At 40.5% G+C, this 16,636-nt stretch overlaps 2 protein-coding genes across 2 annotated transcripts in view; both read left to right on the forward strand.

Moving 5' to 3' along the window:
• Window positions 1-9,870, forward strand: part of LOC124523503 (GTPase IMAP family member 8-like) — a 71,811-nt gene extending 61,941 nt beyond the window's left edge. Inside the window, exons 5-7 of the mRNA XM_047095266.1 lie at window positions 894-988; window positions 3,153-3,224; window positions 8,959-9,870. Of these exons, the coding sequence (XP_046951222.1) occupies window positions 894-988; window positions 3,153-3,224; window positions 8,959-9,851 (1,060 nt within the window). The 3' untranslated portion in view covers window positions 9,852-9,870. The remainder of the gene's footprint in view (window positions 1-893; window positions 989-3,152; window positions 3,225-8,958) is intronic.
• Window positions 3,178-16,636, forward strand: part of LOC124525068 (GTPase IMAP family member 7-like) — a 190,168-nt gene continuing 176,709 nt past the window's right edge. The window contains exons 1-2 of the mRNA XM_047097505.1: window positions 3,178-3,224; window positions 7,349-7,456. The gene's annotated coding sequence lies outside the window, so the exon portion shown is untranslated. The remainder of the gene's footprint in view (window positions 3,225-7,348; window positions 7,457-16,636) is intronic.

Consider the following 16,636-nt stretch of genomic DNA (forward strand, 5'->3'; position numbering starts at 1 on the left):
GATCCCTTATCCTGGTAGACAGGCTGTGGAGGTGCTGAGTATTCCTTTTCATGCAGTGCCCTTTGGGGGTGGAGTGAGTGGGGAGAAACCAGGAAACCTTGAGTGATATCCAACAATTCACTTAAAGGATATTGTTACAAAGTAGAAGTGACTAGTTTTTTTTTTGGCACCAAGAGAGAAGGCTCCAGAATCCCTAACCGGCAACATGATGGTATTTGGGGATAAGGTAAGTGGGTTTCCATGAGTTCATGAATCTGGGGTCGTCTTGATGGGATTAGTGCCCTTGTAGGAAGAGATAGCAGAGAGTTGCTTCCTCCCTCCATCATGTATGGACACAGTGAGACTGTGTCATCCGCAAATCAGGAAGTGAGCCTTCCCCAGGGAAACAAGTTGGCTGGCACATTGAGCTTGGGTTGCCCAGTCTCCAGAACTGTGAGAGATTAATTCCTGTTGTTCCTGCTCCCAGGCTGTGGTATTATGGCGGTCCACGCTGACTAAGACAGCATCTATGATGTGTAGATGAGCCTCAGAATGGTAATCTATGAGACTAGCATTGAGGGTTGTATTATTACTACTAACTACTACCTGTTGATCACTATGGTCTGAGAATCACTTCATGTGTACGAATTTGTCTGGTTTCACAACGACCTTCTGAAGTAAGTACTCCATTTTAATGATTAGGAAAGTGAGTTGCAGATAGTTTAACTTACCCAAATGTGGCAGGTTGAAAGGTGGCCCCAGAAATATGTCCACACCCTAATCCCCAGAGCCTGTGAATATTACCTTATTCCATAAGGATTTTTTGCAGATGTTATTAAGTTAATGATTTTGAGATAAGATAATTCTGAATTATCTGAGTGGACCCACGATGTAATCAGAAATGTCCTTCTAAGGAGGAGGTACGAAGACATTGTGATGAAGGCAGCAGAGATTGGTGTGATGTGGCCACAAGCCCAAGAGAGCAGGCAGCTTCTGGAAGATGAAAGAGGCAAGGAATGGATTGTCTCCTAGAGCCTCCAGAAAGAACCAGCTCTGCAGGACCTGGATTTTATCTCCATAAGACTAATTTCATATTCTTGTCTTCCAGTATTGTTGGAGATTAATTTTATATTGTTTTAGGCTACTAAAGTTTTGATAGCTTGTTATGGCAACAATGGAAAACTGACTCACCAGGTTATAGAGATGATATGTAGAAGAACCAGGACAATGTAGGGAACCATTCTTTTTCATCTCCTGGTATTATCTCTGCAATGTTTTAATAAGTTGAGCTTTGAGGCCATCTAGATCTAAGAGGCAGAAAACTCCCTGATTCCCACAAGAAGACTCCTGTAGAATTATAAGAATGTCTTTTAATGACCACACAACTTTTTGAAAATTCATTATATCCACATTGCTTTGTGTGTGTGAGATTGAAATAATAAAAGGAAAACATAAAAAAAGGAAGTGGAAGGAAGCCCTCAATGATGAGGAGCGTGGCTAAGTGAGCAATACAGATATGGGGCAAGACTGGCTCTATCAAATATCTTCTAGAAGGAGATCACTCGTAACTTAGGGCTCAGCATGGGACTGATAGGAGCCACATGCTCCTCTTTAACCAATGATCGCAAGACTGTTACCATTTGAGACCCACATCTGATTTCCTGTGGCATCCATGGATTCTGTGTCAACTACTCTCCCATTCCCACTAGGGAACTTACCAGCATACCTGAGGATGATACCTGGAGAAGCAATTAGCTGACCAGGAAAACATCCAAGGTGGCTCTGGCTGGACAGGTTTCACTCAAGGAATATATAGATTGAAATGAAACTAGGCAATGGTAGAGATATTTTGAGTAGGACATATGGTTCTGGCTCTCCTCTAGACTTCTATGTATGGAGCCTCATCAAGAGCAACTTTATGGGTATGTAAAGGACCCTGTGATGTTACCTTGAAATTCTTAAGTTTGTGTGTGTGTGTGTGTGTGTGTGTGTGTGTGTGTGTTTATGTGTGTTTGTTTGTTTGATTCTCTTTGACAAAGGGCCTGGCATTTTTATTTTGTGCCAGACCCTGCAAATTACATAGCTGGTCCTGGTCTGTGTCTTTATTGCAAGTTGGAAAACAGTTACTTGGGGCCCTCCAAGTCATTAACACCAATAAGTGGTCCAATGATATTGACCAATAATATACTCATTAACACGGTAATTTCAAAATGTAGCTACTTCCTTCCATTGGTTGTCACCCCATTATACATTACTTCCTGCCACATTTAGTCTTCTTAGTACCCACTTTTAAGCTTCAGCATCGGCTAATCCCATGTCTGAAAGTAATGAACAAAAATATATAATCAAAACCATAATAATTTTATGGTGATGCAACAAATAATTGGAACAGCTGGTCAACCATGAGAGCTTTGACCATTTGCTTCTCATCTCATAGTTTCCAGAGCAGGTTGGAATGGGTGTACTGGCTAAATCTGAAAAAGTCTATCTCTGCCTGGGTCTGGGGTAGGGGAAGGTAGGAAGGTTTAGGGGAAAGATGATTCTCCTCCCTGGGTCCATCTTTTCTTGTCAGGTCACGCATATTTTTGGGCTTGAGAGAACCATATGAAGAAAACTAGAGAAGGTGTGTGTTCATTGGATGACTTTTTCCAGGCTACATCTTCCTCTTTTACTCTTGGTTCTCAATGGTTTAGACATTTTGGCTTTGTACCTGAGCGCTGTTAAATTTTTAATGAGTAACTTGAGAGCTTCATGAAAGACCATCATGAAAGCCCATATGATGCAATCACTGGGAAGTATCCCAGGCTCTAAATTTGGACACATCTAGCCACATATCTGAGTTCCTTTCACCCAGAATCAACCCAGCATCTCCCACTCCATCCAGAGAAGATGATCAGAGAGCATGCCCACCTCTGTGTGCATGATTTGGGTCACTTAATAAGGGCCTTTGGGATCCACCACTATAACCCCAAACAACAAATATAGCTTTGGGAATTTTGTGTGATAGCAGGCACATGGAGAAAAAGCTTACACCTTGGTAAAACTAAAGCATTCCCCAAATTATAGGGTAATATTTCTGTCTCTTTAAATACGAATAGTTCCTTCACTAGGTCCACCCAATCTGAGCTTCCTGCCTCAGAGGTTTAAAAGGTGCAAACACTTTTTTTTCTAAGTTAAACAAAAGCACCAGCTCAAACAGCTTCTTTGGAGAACACTGGGTAACTCATCAGCTCATTGTAAAGAAGGTGAGCCTGTCCTAGGGCAATAGAGCGGGGAGGGGCAGCAGGACACAGGGCTGTTCATGGATGTGGGTCCTGGTCTGAGAGGGACCAAATACCGTGCCAGCAGCCCAGCAAACAGGATGCTTCCAAGGGGTCCCGGGGGAGGAAGAGTGGGAGTAAGCAGATTGAGTGGCCCATGTCCACATGTCTCCTATTTAGCAGGACAAACTTGCTGAACAGCATATCTTCCATCAGTTGCTGTCATGACAGACTGAGTGCTGCCTGACACCCCATCCATTTCCCTTGGTGGGAAACTAGTGTCCTCAAGGCAGGTCTTTCGACCTGGAGGGCAATTTAGAGACCAGTCTGTCCCAATCCCTCTTTTTTCCTGAAAAAAAAAAAATCTGAATCCTAGACGGTGTGCGTGTGGTTTTATGAAATTCCCCGGGATATCTAGGTCACAAATGGCACAGGAAGTCTAGAATTCAGCTGGCTGTGTCCTTTCCAACATGTAGGAGAGAAATGGTGTGATCGACAGTGTAACAGAGGAGGTAAGGAAGGGATGCCATGGGGAGAGAATGAGCTATTCTATAGAAAACAAATGTGCGTGAAGCCCTTTGGTTGCCTTTCCTAATTCCAGGGTTGCTACCAGTTCATGTTTCTGGACAGAGAGTGAACTACCTCCCCTGGCCTCCCATGATCTATTTATGATCCAATGTAAACAGAAATGTAGAATCAAGGACTTGAGAAGGAACCAGGAAGAGACCAGAGCGTGCAAGGGTTATGCATGAGTGTAGAGGTCAGACATAGTTTGCATTGGATCCCTTCTCTGCCCAAAGCCCATTAGCGCAGTGACCTTGGGCTACTTTCCCAGCATTTCTGAGCCACATCAATCTCCTCATTTGAAAAATTAGAGTGGGGGCGCCTATCTGGCTCAGTGGGAAGAGCATGGGACTCTTGATCTCAGGGTTGTGAGTTCAAGCCCCATGCTGGGTGTAGAGATTAAATACATACATACATACATACATACATACACTTTAAACATTAGAATACTAAAAAGTATTAAATTACTAGAATACTAAAAATTTTATCACTTTATCAGTAAATACTTCCATATCTATGTCTGGAAGATAAAGGTCATCAAAATATACCATAATCAGATTTCAAAAAGCAATTAGAATTTTTAAAAATTACCAGGTGTATTCCAATTCCCAGATTGTCTCATAGATTTTAAAATTGAACTCAGCTCCAATGCGGTTCATAAATTGCGATTCTTTCATATCTCTTAAGGTTAATTTGATAAATAAGTTTTCACCTTCCTGTTTCTTTTTGTAAAATGTTTCTGTTTAAGAAACGGTTGGTCCTTTGTCCAAGAGAATTGGACAGTGTACATTTTTCTCTTTAAATCCTCAAGATGTCATATGACATGTTCTTCTAGTTTCCATGTTTTGTATAAATTTAAATTTAAGGAGAGGCTTGATCAGATTAAGGCTTGCCTGGTTATTTGGGTGGCAATATTTCATAAGTGCAGTTGTAAACTTCCATCAGAAGACACCTTATATATTCTCTGTCTCTTTCTGTAATGTAGCAGACAGTAATGATAGCCTAGACTAACTTTGTTTCATTAACGTTCGCAAATTATAGTATTATAATTCTATCAATCTTTCTTCATTGATTGGATGGCATAATCCTATAAAAAGAAACTTCCCCTGAATCATACTTTCATTTCATAAGGTGTAGTTAATAAGCCAAAAGGAATGCTTGATTCATTTTTGTCCGTATTCAGACTAATGACATCATTTCCTAGCATGCCCCAAAGAGAACACTTCACTTCTTTTGCGATGATGGTATTGATATGAATTCATGAACTTCAACATATTTGATGAATTTTAATCCATTGAAATTATTATTCTCATTGGTACTCAAATTACCCCATCTCTGTCCAGTCAGCCTCTTCAAGTTGGCCCTGTAGTCCTTTCGGTAAGATCCAAACATTTTTTTTTTAAAGTGATCTCTGCACCCAATGTGGGCTAGAACTCATGAACGTGGGATCAAGAGATGCATGCTGTATTGACAGAGCTAGCCAGGCGTCTCACGGTCTGAGTAGTTTTTGATAGCATCCTCGCTTTCTAGTATGACTAGATAGTCTAAGTTCCACTTGCACATTTCTTGGCCCAGAAATGGAATCGGTACGTTCTCCTAAGATTCTTAATGTTTTTGGTGGGAAATGGCATTTGAAGGGCACAGTATGGGCGCTAAGGGTGTTCATTGTCACTGGGCTTGTCCTTGGGCTTCAAAACTACACACGTGAACAAAAAGCTAAGAATAGGACAGGATTCCTGAAAACAATTTAAGATTTTCTTGACGTTTTTTCCCCCTATTTGGCCTTGCACTATATCCCATTAGGACAATAGCCAATGAAGCAACTGCATTTTCAAGTTTCTTGGACCAATTCTTTGTGTGGTTTGTCTATTACACCAAATACTATGTATTTCATTTGCTTTTGATTTTTACCAGTTATCTTAAAATATAGTTTTTGTTTATAATTATGTAAGCTATTTCCAGATGTTCCTCACTCTCTGCAAGCAGAACGTTCCTATGAAATCTTTTATGAAACAAAATGACATAAAGCAGAGCAGCAATTACCATGAATGTATGTACATGGAAAAAGGGTGCGCATTCCCAGATCTCCCCCAAATAACCTCCCTTATGTGTTTCTGATACTTTTAGACACAACTTGTTAACAGATGCACAAATTCAATTGAGAGAAAGCCCACGTGCTCATCTGGCTCACAGCTCTGGTGGCTGGATGGTGAACCCCTGTGTGAGGTTCCCGGGGAAGGTGATTGGCAGTTGGTGTGGACAATGGCCCACTTGGCCTCTCTATTAGTTCAACTGGCTGTGAAACAATGCGGAGCGTTGTATTCGTGTTCAGCTCTTTTTTGTACAAATGAAAAATCCTCTTTGAATTTATATCAGCCAGCAACAACAGGTACACATGTAGATCTTTCATAAAAGAAAAGAGCTGTAATTTGAACTCTCAAAAAGAAGGAAGTACATGCTTTCAAGACAAATCTATGAAATCGAAGTATATTCAAAGTAGTTTCCAGCTTCTACCCTGTCCCCCACCATATTCCTCCCATCCCTCTGTCAGTAACTTCTTTGGTGACGGTTCAGATGATCTGCCATTGCTTTTTCATGTGCATGAAACATATGTTGTACTTCGTACCTACAGTTCATGTTCCTCCTCATTAGAGAAATGACAGTAAACTAAATATTATTTTCTTCACTTTGCCTTTTTTTTGCTTTATGAAATATCCTGGAGATCTCTCCATCCCGGCATAGAGAGGTATTTCTTATTCCTTTCTACAGTTGGATAGTACATCACTGTGTGTATGTACCTTGGTTTATTCAATCAGACCCCTACTAGTGGGCATTTGGTAGATTTTTGGTCTTTAAGTATTACAAATAGTGACGCAGAGAATAAACATATGCCTTATCTTTTTCTGTGTTTTTGTCAGTGTAGCTCTGGGACATAAGGAAGGGGAACTTCTTCCTGAACCCTTCAAGGTCTTCCAGCTGCCCTAAGAATTACATTCACTTGAGGCAGATTAACAAGAGAAAAAAAAGCAGTGTGCACAGATGCTCAGTGATGAAACTAAAACCAAGAGAAATGACCAAGGCAGGCAGGTTTTATAGTTTTTAGGCAAAGAGATGATGGATCTGTGAGGGATTGACAAAACAAGGAAAACTTAACTTTCGAAGCATCTGTTAGGCAGGAATTCTAAAGAGACTTTGGGCTGGGGTAGTAAATTAGAAAGTAGTGGGCTGTTTATACAGTCTTCTTGGCTCTAAATCTCCCATCCCTGATCATAAGGGTGTCTCTTTACCTCCTGGGACAGGAGGGACACATTTTACATGGGAGATTTGTTTCCTGCTTGCACGGGGACAGAAGAGGGTCTTACTAATCTTGCCACACAGGCTGTATCTTAAGTTACTTTTGTATGAAATAGTCAGTATGCCAAAGTTGCACGTTTAGGGGTGACCTGCCCTTGTCCACTACAGCCATAAATCCTAAAATTGGTACTCACAATCCAAGAATAAATATATATGTAATTTGTATGATATTGCTAATTTCTCTTTTGTAGGTTTTAGACTGTTTTTCTATTCTCATTAGCCATGGAGGAGAAAACCTGTTTCCTCTAAACCTTTACCGACTGATTATAGCAGCAAATCTTTGGACTTTTGCCAAATCTGTAAGTGGAGAAATAGTATCTTAGTGTAATTTTAATTTGTTATAGTTTTTTCTTTTCCTATGTTGGATTTATTTTTCTCTACTTTAAGTGAGTGTTCATATATTTTTACATAGTTGAGGAGCATTGACATTTCTTTTTTTCTTTGAACTGTTTATTCCTATGTCTTGCTCCACTTTCTATTGAGTTATTGGACATTTGTCTCTCTACTTTTAGGTATTCTTTGTATAAGTGGAGAATTAACCCTCTTTGATATAGTCTGACATTCATATTTTAATTGTCTGTGGTGTTTATTGTCTCCCACTGTCTTTTAGATTTTTATGTAGTCAGATGTATGAATCCTTTTCCTTACAATCTTTCAAATCTTAGAAAGAGTTTCCCCGCCCCTAGGTTACAAAGGCTATGTCTGAGTTTCTTCTAGTATTTATGTGGATTGCTTTTTAGTGTTTATATTTCTAATGTATTTAGTATGTGAATGGCATGAAGACATGGGTGCAGTTTTGTCTTTTTCTGTGTGGTTTTGTAGTTATCCCAATGCTGGTTATTAGTCCATCTTTCTCCCCATTGCTGTGAGATGCTCACGGATGCCTCACGGAAGATAAATGTAACATAATACAATTGAACTGGATACTCATGAATATAGTCGACCAATTTGGTCTATTTCTGAATTGTCTGTTTTTGTTTTCCGTTCTGTCTCTGTTCACACACACGTCCTACTGCCTTAATTATAGGGGCTAAAATATTTTACTATATGGTAGAACTAATCTTCCCTCATCGTTCTTCTGTTTTTTGACTCCACCGGCTAATTTTCTTTCTTCATTCATCCAAATGAACATAATAGTCAAGTATTTTATCTGCAGGGAAAAAAGTGGTGACAAAAATTTTTAACTTATATTTATATAAAATCACGTTAAAGAAGTATCTATTAAATCAGTGTTGAATGTGGGGAATTGTCTCTTCTGCATCGAGGTATTTTTCTTCTTAGTGTACTACTAGAGATGTGTTGTAACAATCCATTTTCTCATATTGAATCACCCTAGTATTTCTAAAATAAATCACATGTAATTGTGGGGTATTACTTTTTAGTGTCTGACAATTTATTTGGGATTTTTGCATTAGTATTCGCAAATGAGACATGTCTGTAGCTTTATTTATTGGTGAAATCTTTGTTAACCTTTGGGATCAATATCATACTTGTGTCATAGAAGGAATTGGAAAGGTTTCCTTCTGTTTTAAGTCATCAGGAATAGTTTAAGAAAGGTTTAAATGAGATCCCCATGAAACCATCTGGGCCTGGTACTCTTTTGTAGGGGAACTCTTTAACTACTTTGTTGTTTCTCCCATGGTGAGTGAATTGTTTCATCTTTCTGTATTTATGGGACCAACACGGATAGTAGACTACTGCAGGATTTCAGGGAGGAACACAAAAGTCATAAGAGTGAGGTGATGGTTTCCACTTACCTCTATTGACTCTTTTTCTTCTCCTTCCCTTTTTTATGCCCCAGAGGCTTCTGGTAGTGACATGGCGTACCCTCAGGACAACACTCTGAGGATTGTACTAGTGGGGAAAACTGGAAGTGGGAAGAGCGCAACGGCCAACACCATCCTGGGGAGTAGAGTCTTTGAGTCTAGAGTTGCTCCCCATGCTGTCGCCTCCAGCTGTCAAAGAGCATCCCAGGAATGGAAGGGGAGGAAACTTGTTGTTGTTGACACCCCAGGGCTCTTTCACACCAAGGACACCCTGGATACTACATGCAGGGAAATCAGCCAGTGTGTCCTCTACTCCTGCCCTGGGCCTCATGCCATCGTGTTGGTCCTCCAGCTGGGCCGCTACACGGATGAAGAGCAGAAGACCGTGGCATTGATCAAGGCTCTCTTTGGGAAGCCAGCCTTGAAGCACATGATCATATTGTTCACTCGCAAAGATAACTTGGAGGAGCAGAGCCTGAGTGACTTCTTAGCAGATGCAGATGTGAAACTAAGAAACATCATCAGCGAGTGTGGGAACCGCTACTGTGCCTTCAACAACAGAGCCTCAGAGGCCGAGAAGGAAGCTCAAGTGCAGGAGCTGGTGGAGCTGATAGAAGAGATGGTGCAGAGCAATGGAGGGGATTACTTTACTGATGCCATTTACGAGGACACAGAGAAGAGGCTGAAGCAACAGGCAAAAGTCCTGAGGAAGATCTACACTGATCAATTAAATAATGAAATTAAACTAGTAGAAAAGGAATATGCTTATAAATCACAGGAAGAACGGGAAGAAAAAATAAAATCTCTAAAGAGGAAGTATGCTGAACAAACAAAAAATATCAGAGAAGAAGCTGAGAAGGGCATATTTGAACATGTTTTAAATGTGATTATGTGGGTGCTTCCAAAAATATGGTATATGTTTTGGTAGTAAAGACCATTTCATTTTTTCTTTGAATTTATGATGATTTGTGATAGTGGTAGATTGTAGTTTCCATAGACAACTGTGACAGTAGCTTCTACTTATTCTTCCTATAACCTGACCCTGTTACTCCTGCCACTGACTTGCGGGGCCTGTGTCCTCTACCTTGGAACTGAGCAGATCTGGGACTGTTTCAATTAATAGCAGATGGTTGAAGCAACACCTTGTGACTCTAAGGTTACATATGGGCAATGCTTCTTTGCCCTCTTGGGGTTCTTGCCCTTGGACCTTGACTGTCATGTTGTGAGAAAGCCCAGGCTGCGTCTTGAGATGCCCCCATGCAGAGGGCCTGAAGTCACTGGCCCACTTCCCAGCTCACCTTTCATTTGTGACTCAGACCAACTTGCTCGCCATGCAAATGAGGCAACACAGAAGCTGGCCCTCCAGATTCCCCGCCATCTCAGGCCAAGTTGCAGAAAGCAAAGATGATCCTTTCCCACTGAGTCCTGCCCAAATTGCAGCTTTATGAGAACAAATAAATGATGGTTTTTGTTTTTAACCACTGAGCTTCAGAATGGTTTGTTATGCAGCGAGAACTAACCAGAATGAAGCCTCTTCCCAGCTCTCAGTCCCCAGGTGCCTCCCCTTCCCACCTGTGTCTCTTCACACAAAGTTGGCATAATCAGGCAATGGCATATAGAGTTCAAAGACTCAGGAAAATTCAAATCGGAAATCCTGCACATGTTAAGTGTCTGAACCACTGGTCACATGTGTCATTGCACCGCATGGCCACAAGTCCTATGTTAGGGAGGTATTTGGTTTCTCTGGAAAGATTGTTCTGTGGTTCATGGAGATCTGAAAGTCACAGGTTTCTTTTACTGTGTTTCTCTCTTTTCTTTTTTTAGGGACCATCCTAATTTAAGATATCTCCAATTGTATCCGAAAAATCCCCATCTGGGCCACATATTTTTCATTTGCCTCTGTAGAATCACACTTCACCTTAGCTCTTTGCCCCATGAGGCTGATATATATGCACTGCATTGGTGGGATCTCTTGCTCTCTGACTTCTGCCTGGCTGGCCAATGGAAAGTCCAAGTCGGAGACCCTGTGGAAGTAGAAAAGCAAGGCTGGGGTATCCATTCTCCCACCTCTATCTCTGCAGGGCCATCTCTGACTAGCTGCAACCCTATGCCAAAGGTCACAGCTCCTCCCTTGGTGGCCTTTGTACCCAACTCTCCTTCTGTGTTCCAGTCTTTGTTCACCCTCTCAGGTTTGGGTTGTAATTTTTCACCGATACTAGTAATGTCCCTTGTGATTTGCAAATTCCCCGTGTCTACAGCTTGTAAGATGCTCTTTCTCTAAACTTTCTCCAAGTACCTAATGAGAGACCACCTTTTTCTTGCTAGAATCTGATTGATAAATCTTATGATGCCCACTTCTCTTTCATAACGTCTTTATTGTTGTTGATGGCTTAAAATTCCCCTAGTGTTTGTTTTCTTCCACCAGAAATATCTCTCCTTACCCTTCCATGGTGTGACATTTGCAGTGAGTAGATGAAAGGTTCTGTCTTGCTAAAATAATAGAGAAAATTCAGTTAGATGGGTGACTTTCTGTCACTCATGAGGATTGCAGACACTCCAAATCCAGATTATTAGAATTTTACAGTCGTCCTTTTTTTTGTGTGTGTGAACATGACTGAGAATATTAACCAATGAGTGAATATTAGGGAGACAAATTAGAGATTGAGTCTGGAAAACATAAGATTCTAAATACCTGTTCTTTCTAAGATTCATCAGAAGTATTCAGAATGCAGTAAAAACAACACGGAAGAAAAATCCTCTTATGAGAAAACATGTGTCAAATGATACAGCAAGACGAAAGTACTCTCTGCCATCATGCAATTCTTATGTTCAAAAGTACTTCCTTGTAAGTGACTCATCTGTGTGATAGTATCTCTAGGGAGCAAAGTATTCATGCCCTGTCTTGAGGTTTTTCATTTAAGAACCGTTTAAAGGATATTTTCCCTCAGAGATATGCAGAAGCATTCTTAATACAATTAACCTGTGTGAGGGCTGTTTGAATGTGCAGCTTACGTGAGCTAATTTTTTTTTTCCCAGCCTTAGGTTCTATTTTGGAAGGTAACACATACCCAGAGAAAAAACCAGTAAATCAAATAAATCATTATCTCTTCACTTGACAATTGAAATATTGCTCACTCACTTCTCTTAACATATTTTATGTCCCAATTTTCTCTGAAGATGGTTCTATTTCAGTGCTGAAGACTGTGGTATTTCCAGCGTTTAATGTGTGCATGATCCCTGTTGTTGAAATATGTGATAGTCATGACTCATGATGGGGAATTTAAACAAGGATTCATAGAAGAAGACCTGAGGAAGGATTTAGGTGTGAAGTCTACTGTGAAGGATGTGTAGGATGTGTCCATGTGGGTGATGGGTAGGATGATCATGCTTCTGTTCAGAAACAGGAAAGTTCAGGGTGACAGGTAAGATTTTCAGGGGAAGGGTAGAGTCAGGAGCCACAGCGTTCAGTTAGGTTTGTGACAAGTTGAATATCAGATGTCAAAGATAGGGTCCAATATAAATGACCTGCATTAACTTGAAACCTGGGTCCAAAGGTTATGTGAAAGTTTTGGGGTAAATGTGGCAGGATGTTAACATAAATATCTCCAATTTCAGCTGAATCTTTCTAATTGCCAATACCCCACAGTCAAAAGCTCTATGCCAGAAGATCCACATTGGAAGCGAGAACCAGTTTTGTGAGATTTATTCCTTCAACTAATTTGATAGATATTTGAAGGGGTCAAGAGGAAAGGACTTTTTTTTTTAGGTTTTATTTAAGTAATCTCTACATCCAATGTGGGACTCCAACTCATGACCATGAGGTCAAGGGTTGCATGCTCTTCCAACTGAGCCAGCCATCTCCCCAGTGCAGAAGGTGACCCAGGTGAAACCGTGTGACTGTATAAGGGAAGCCCCACAGGGACTCCTCTCTGCGTGCCATGTCCAGCGAGATGGAGGTTCCCACTTCCCGAAAGCCAGTAAGGTGGCCTCAGGACTTTGATGCTGCCAGAGGGATGTGGGTGGTATATGTTAAGAGATTTGATGTGTGTCCTTTGGAGTTTGGCTTTGCTCCCTGCTGGTCCCATGGGATACATGAAGGCTATTGCTGTGTTCTGTGGAGGGACCAGGGTCCACACGGTGGTGGCTGTCTTGGAAGCAGTCAAAACTTTCACTAATGGGCGGGGGGTGGCAAGAGCTAGGTTCCTCATGCCAAATGTGGGCCACACAGTAGGGAGGCAGCCAAAGCCAGTTTGAAGGGGACTTGCCCAGGAGCCCAGCAGGGATCCCAACAGCTTCTGTGTGGACAAGAGCTCTGGAAGTCCAGGCACCAGGAACAGACATGGAAGCAACCGGCGGGAGGGGAGAGAGTGGCCGTCTGTTGGACTTGTGATTGCAGATTCCCAGGGAAGACTCTCTAAAGACTCATTAAAGGTCTCCTGGGTGGGGGAAGAGCCACTAAGTATGCTGCCACCATCCCCCACCCCCACCAAGGCCAGACTACACCTGACTGGTCTTCAGTGTTCCTGCCTCTTCTCCCCCAGCCCATGAGCAATCAGAGCAAAGGCAAGGACAGGAGGAGAAGGGCAGGTTGGGGAGAGTTCTAAGCAGCCCTGTCTACACTGCAGGTTCTTTTCTGGGAGCAGGCATATGCCAGGGATTGTAGAAAATTTACCCTTCAGTGAAACTGAATAATTTTTTAAAGTGTTTATTTATTTCTGAGAGAGAGAGAGAGGGAGACAGAGTATGAGTGGAGGAGCAGCAGAGAGAGAGGGAGACACAGAATCTGAAGCAGATATGTATTTTGCTGATTAATTTTCATTCTTTCTCTTTCCTAATACACACTGAAAGCTAAATTTTAATTTTTCATAGGCTTTGAAATGCAGTAATTTAATTACACTTCATTCCAAATATGATCAATTTCTGTTTTTGTCTCTTTTGACCCATCAGTTATTTAAAACTGTGTTCTCCAATTGCTAAATGTATGACATTTTATTTACTTTTCTTTTAATTACATTGTGGTCAGGAAATGTTGTCTATGTTATTTCAAAAATTTTAGAGCATTTCTTCATGGATAAACATAAGAACAACGTTAATAAATTTTTCCTATGTACTTGTAAACAACTGGCTCAGAAATTTCATGAAATAGTCTACATATGCTCATTAGGTCAAACTTATCAATCATGTGGCTTAAATCTTCTGTGTACTTTTTGATTTTTTTGTATCTGCCTGTTGTAGCAATGAGAGGTGTATGTTAAAATCTGTCGCCATACATGGAGATTTGTCTGTTTCCTCTTGTGATTTGATTATTCCCTTTATACATGTGATGCCTCCCTTTGTGGTGCATATCAATGTAAGACCGTGTTTTGTCTTGATGAGTGGGACTACTTACACCTGATGAACAGGGCAGGTGTTTCAAGACCGTGGTGTGCATTCAACTCATCTTCTCTGCTCTCCCCCCTCCTTACCCTCCCTCTGTGATTTTCCTTCTTTTACAAGAGAACATCTCATATCTTTTGTAATTTACAAATTTGTTTTTTGTTCATTTTCTGCTCCTTCAAGGACCACTAAACGATTCAGAAAGGCAAGGATCCTTACCAGCTCTCATTGCTGATGTATTCAGTTGCCCAGAACAGTGCCTGGCACATGATAAGGTCTCGATAATTATTGAATGAAAAGTCTATGTAGTTTGATATTCTGTTCTTATTTGTTTAGAATGTGCTTGTAGGTTTACCTACACTTTTGTTTTCAAGTTTTCCCTCACTTAACGTTTTTGACTTGGATTTCTTCTTCAGTCCCCTCCAAAACTCTTTATTTTTTTTTTTAACTGAAAACATTGGTGCATTTATCATAATTAAAACTTGTGACTTATGGGGATGCATATTTAAAGTTTTACTCTTTGCTTTTACTTGTCCAACCTGTTCCATATTTCTTTTTCTTCCCCTTCCTCTGTGTGGTTTAACTTGAATGATTTGGATTTTTTTTTCACATTTTGTGTTTTTCTCTACTAGTTTGGAAATTATGTGTGCTTTTCCTGTAATCACCCAGTGATTACAACATACATTCTTAACTGCTCAAAATCTCAAGAAATCTGTTTTAATCTTCTTCATATACAACAAATTAGAACATTTAAATTCCATTCCCACCCTCAACCCCAATCTATATATTGTTATTGTTGAATATTTAATTTTCTCATTCTCCCCGATTAAACCTTAGGAAGCATTAGTATTATTTTACACAGTTTGCATTTGTTTAAACTTACTTTTTTTTTTTTTACCTGTGATTTACTATCTGGATTACTTTCCTCTTGCCTCAGATACATTCTTTACAAATTCCTCTAATGAGATTGTGCTAGAGATTGTGTCAAGAAATCTCAGTCTGTGTTGCCTGAAATGGGTGTATGTATTTTGCCCTTAGTTTTGGCAGCAATTTTCTCTGAGACTAGGATTTCAGGTTGACTGTCATTTTCTCTCAGCACACTGAAAACCTACCTCCACTGTTTCCTGGCTCCTCTGTTGGGCACCTGACTGGCTAAGTTGATACTAGTGTTTGAGTCTTACTCTCAGGGTCATGGGTTTGAGCCCCATGTTGATGGGTGTAGAGCTTACTTTAAAAAAATGGATGTAGAGCTTACTTAAAAAAAAAGAGGGGCACCAGGGTGGTTCAATTGGTTAAGCGTTCAGCTCTTGGTCTGGGCTCAGGTCATGATCTCACAGTTCTTGGGATCGAGTCTCACAGTGGGCTTTTCACTGACAGCACAGAGCCTGCTTGGGGTTCTCTCTCCCCCTGCTCCCTCCTGCTCACTCTCTATCTCTCAAAATACATAAATTAAAAAAAATCAGCATAACTCCAACTATTTCTTCCTCAAAGGTCCTCTCTCTGTTCTTTCTGACTCCCTTTAAGGTAGTCTTTCTGCTTTGATGGGATATAATTTTACTATGTGCTAAGGTGTGAATGCTTTCTTTCTTTTTTTAAAAAATAATTTATTTATTTTTAAATTTACCTCCAAGTTAGTTAGCATATAGCACAACAATGATTTCCGGAGTAGATTCCTTAATGTATTTTACCCATTTAGCCTATCCCCCCTCCCACACCCCTCCAGCAACCCTTTGTTTGTTCTCCATATTTAAGAGTCTCTTAGGTTCCCCCCCCGTTTTTATATTATTATTATTTTTTAGATCAATTGCGTCTTTAATTTAAGCATTTTCCATTATAATAAGGGCTTTCATTTCTCTGCTTGGTTTTTAATAAAAGCCTTGTGCAGGTGTCTGCAAAGCTGGAGGCTTGGAAATCTAAAGCCATGGTCAGAGCCTATATAACTTACAAATCCAGTCAATTTGGATCATATGGTAGGATTAGGCTTGAGACTCTGGACAGTCTATATTACTTCAAGATTAGTCTTTGGGCACTGCCTACACAGACTGGTACTAACAATTGAAAACTAGAACTTAAAACTCCAGTGCTCCATAGCACACATGCTGTGTAAAGAACCCACTGTAAAAGAAATGATAGAATTAGAAAAATCTTTTGCAGCCATTACAAAAAAATAATAGGTAACAATTACCAATGAATACTAAACTGGTTAGATGAAAGACCGATGGGGAACTTTCTAAGAATCCACTGGCTGACAACACCTGAGTGGACTGTCAATTCTCACATCTGTAAAACTGGTACATGGATATTATGTGCCTGGTGTGATACAACAGGGATAGGACT

This window comes from Lynx rufus, unplaced genomic scaffold (assembly GCF_022079265.1).
Source record: "Lynx rufus isolate CCGP_SWC_20201006 ecotype Redwood Valley unplaced genomic scaffold, mLynRuf1.p SCAF_4, whole genome shotgun sequence".
NCBI lineage: Eukaryota > Metazoa > Chordata > Mammalia > Carnivora > Felidae > Lynx > Lynx rufus.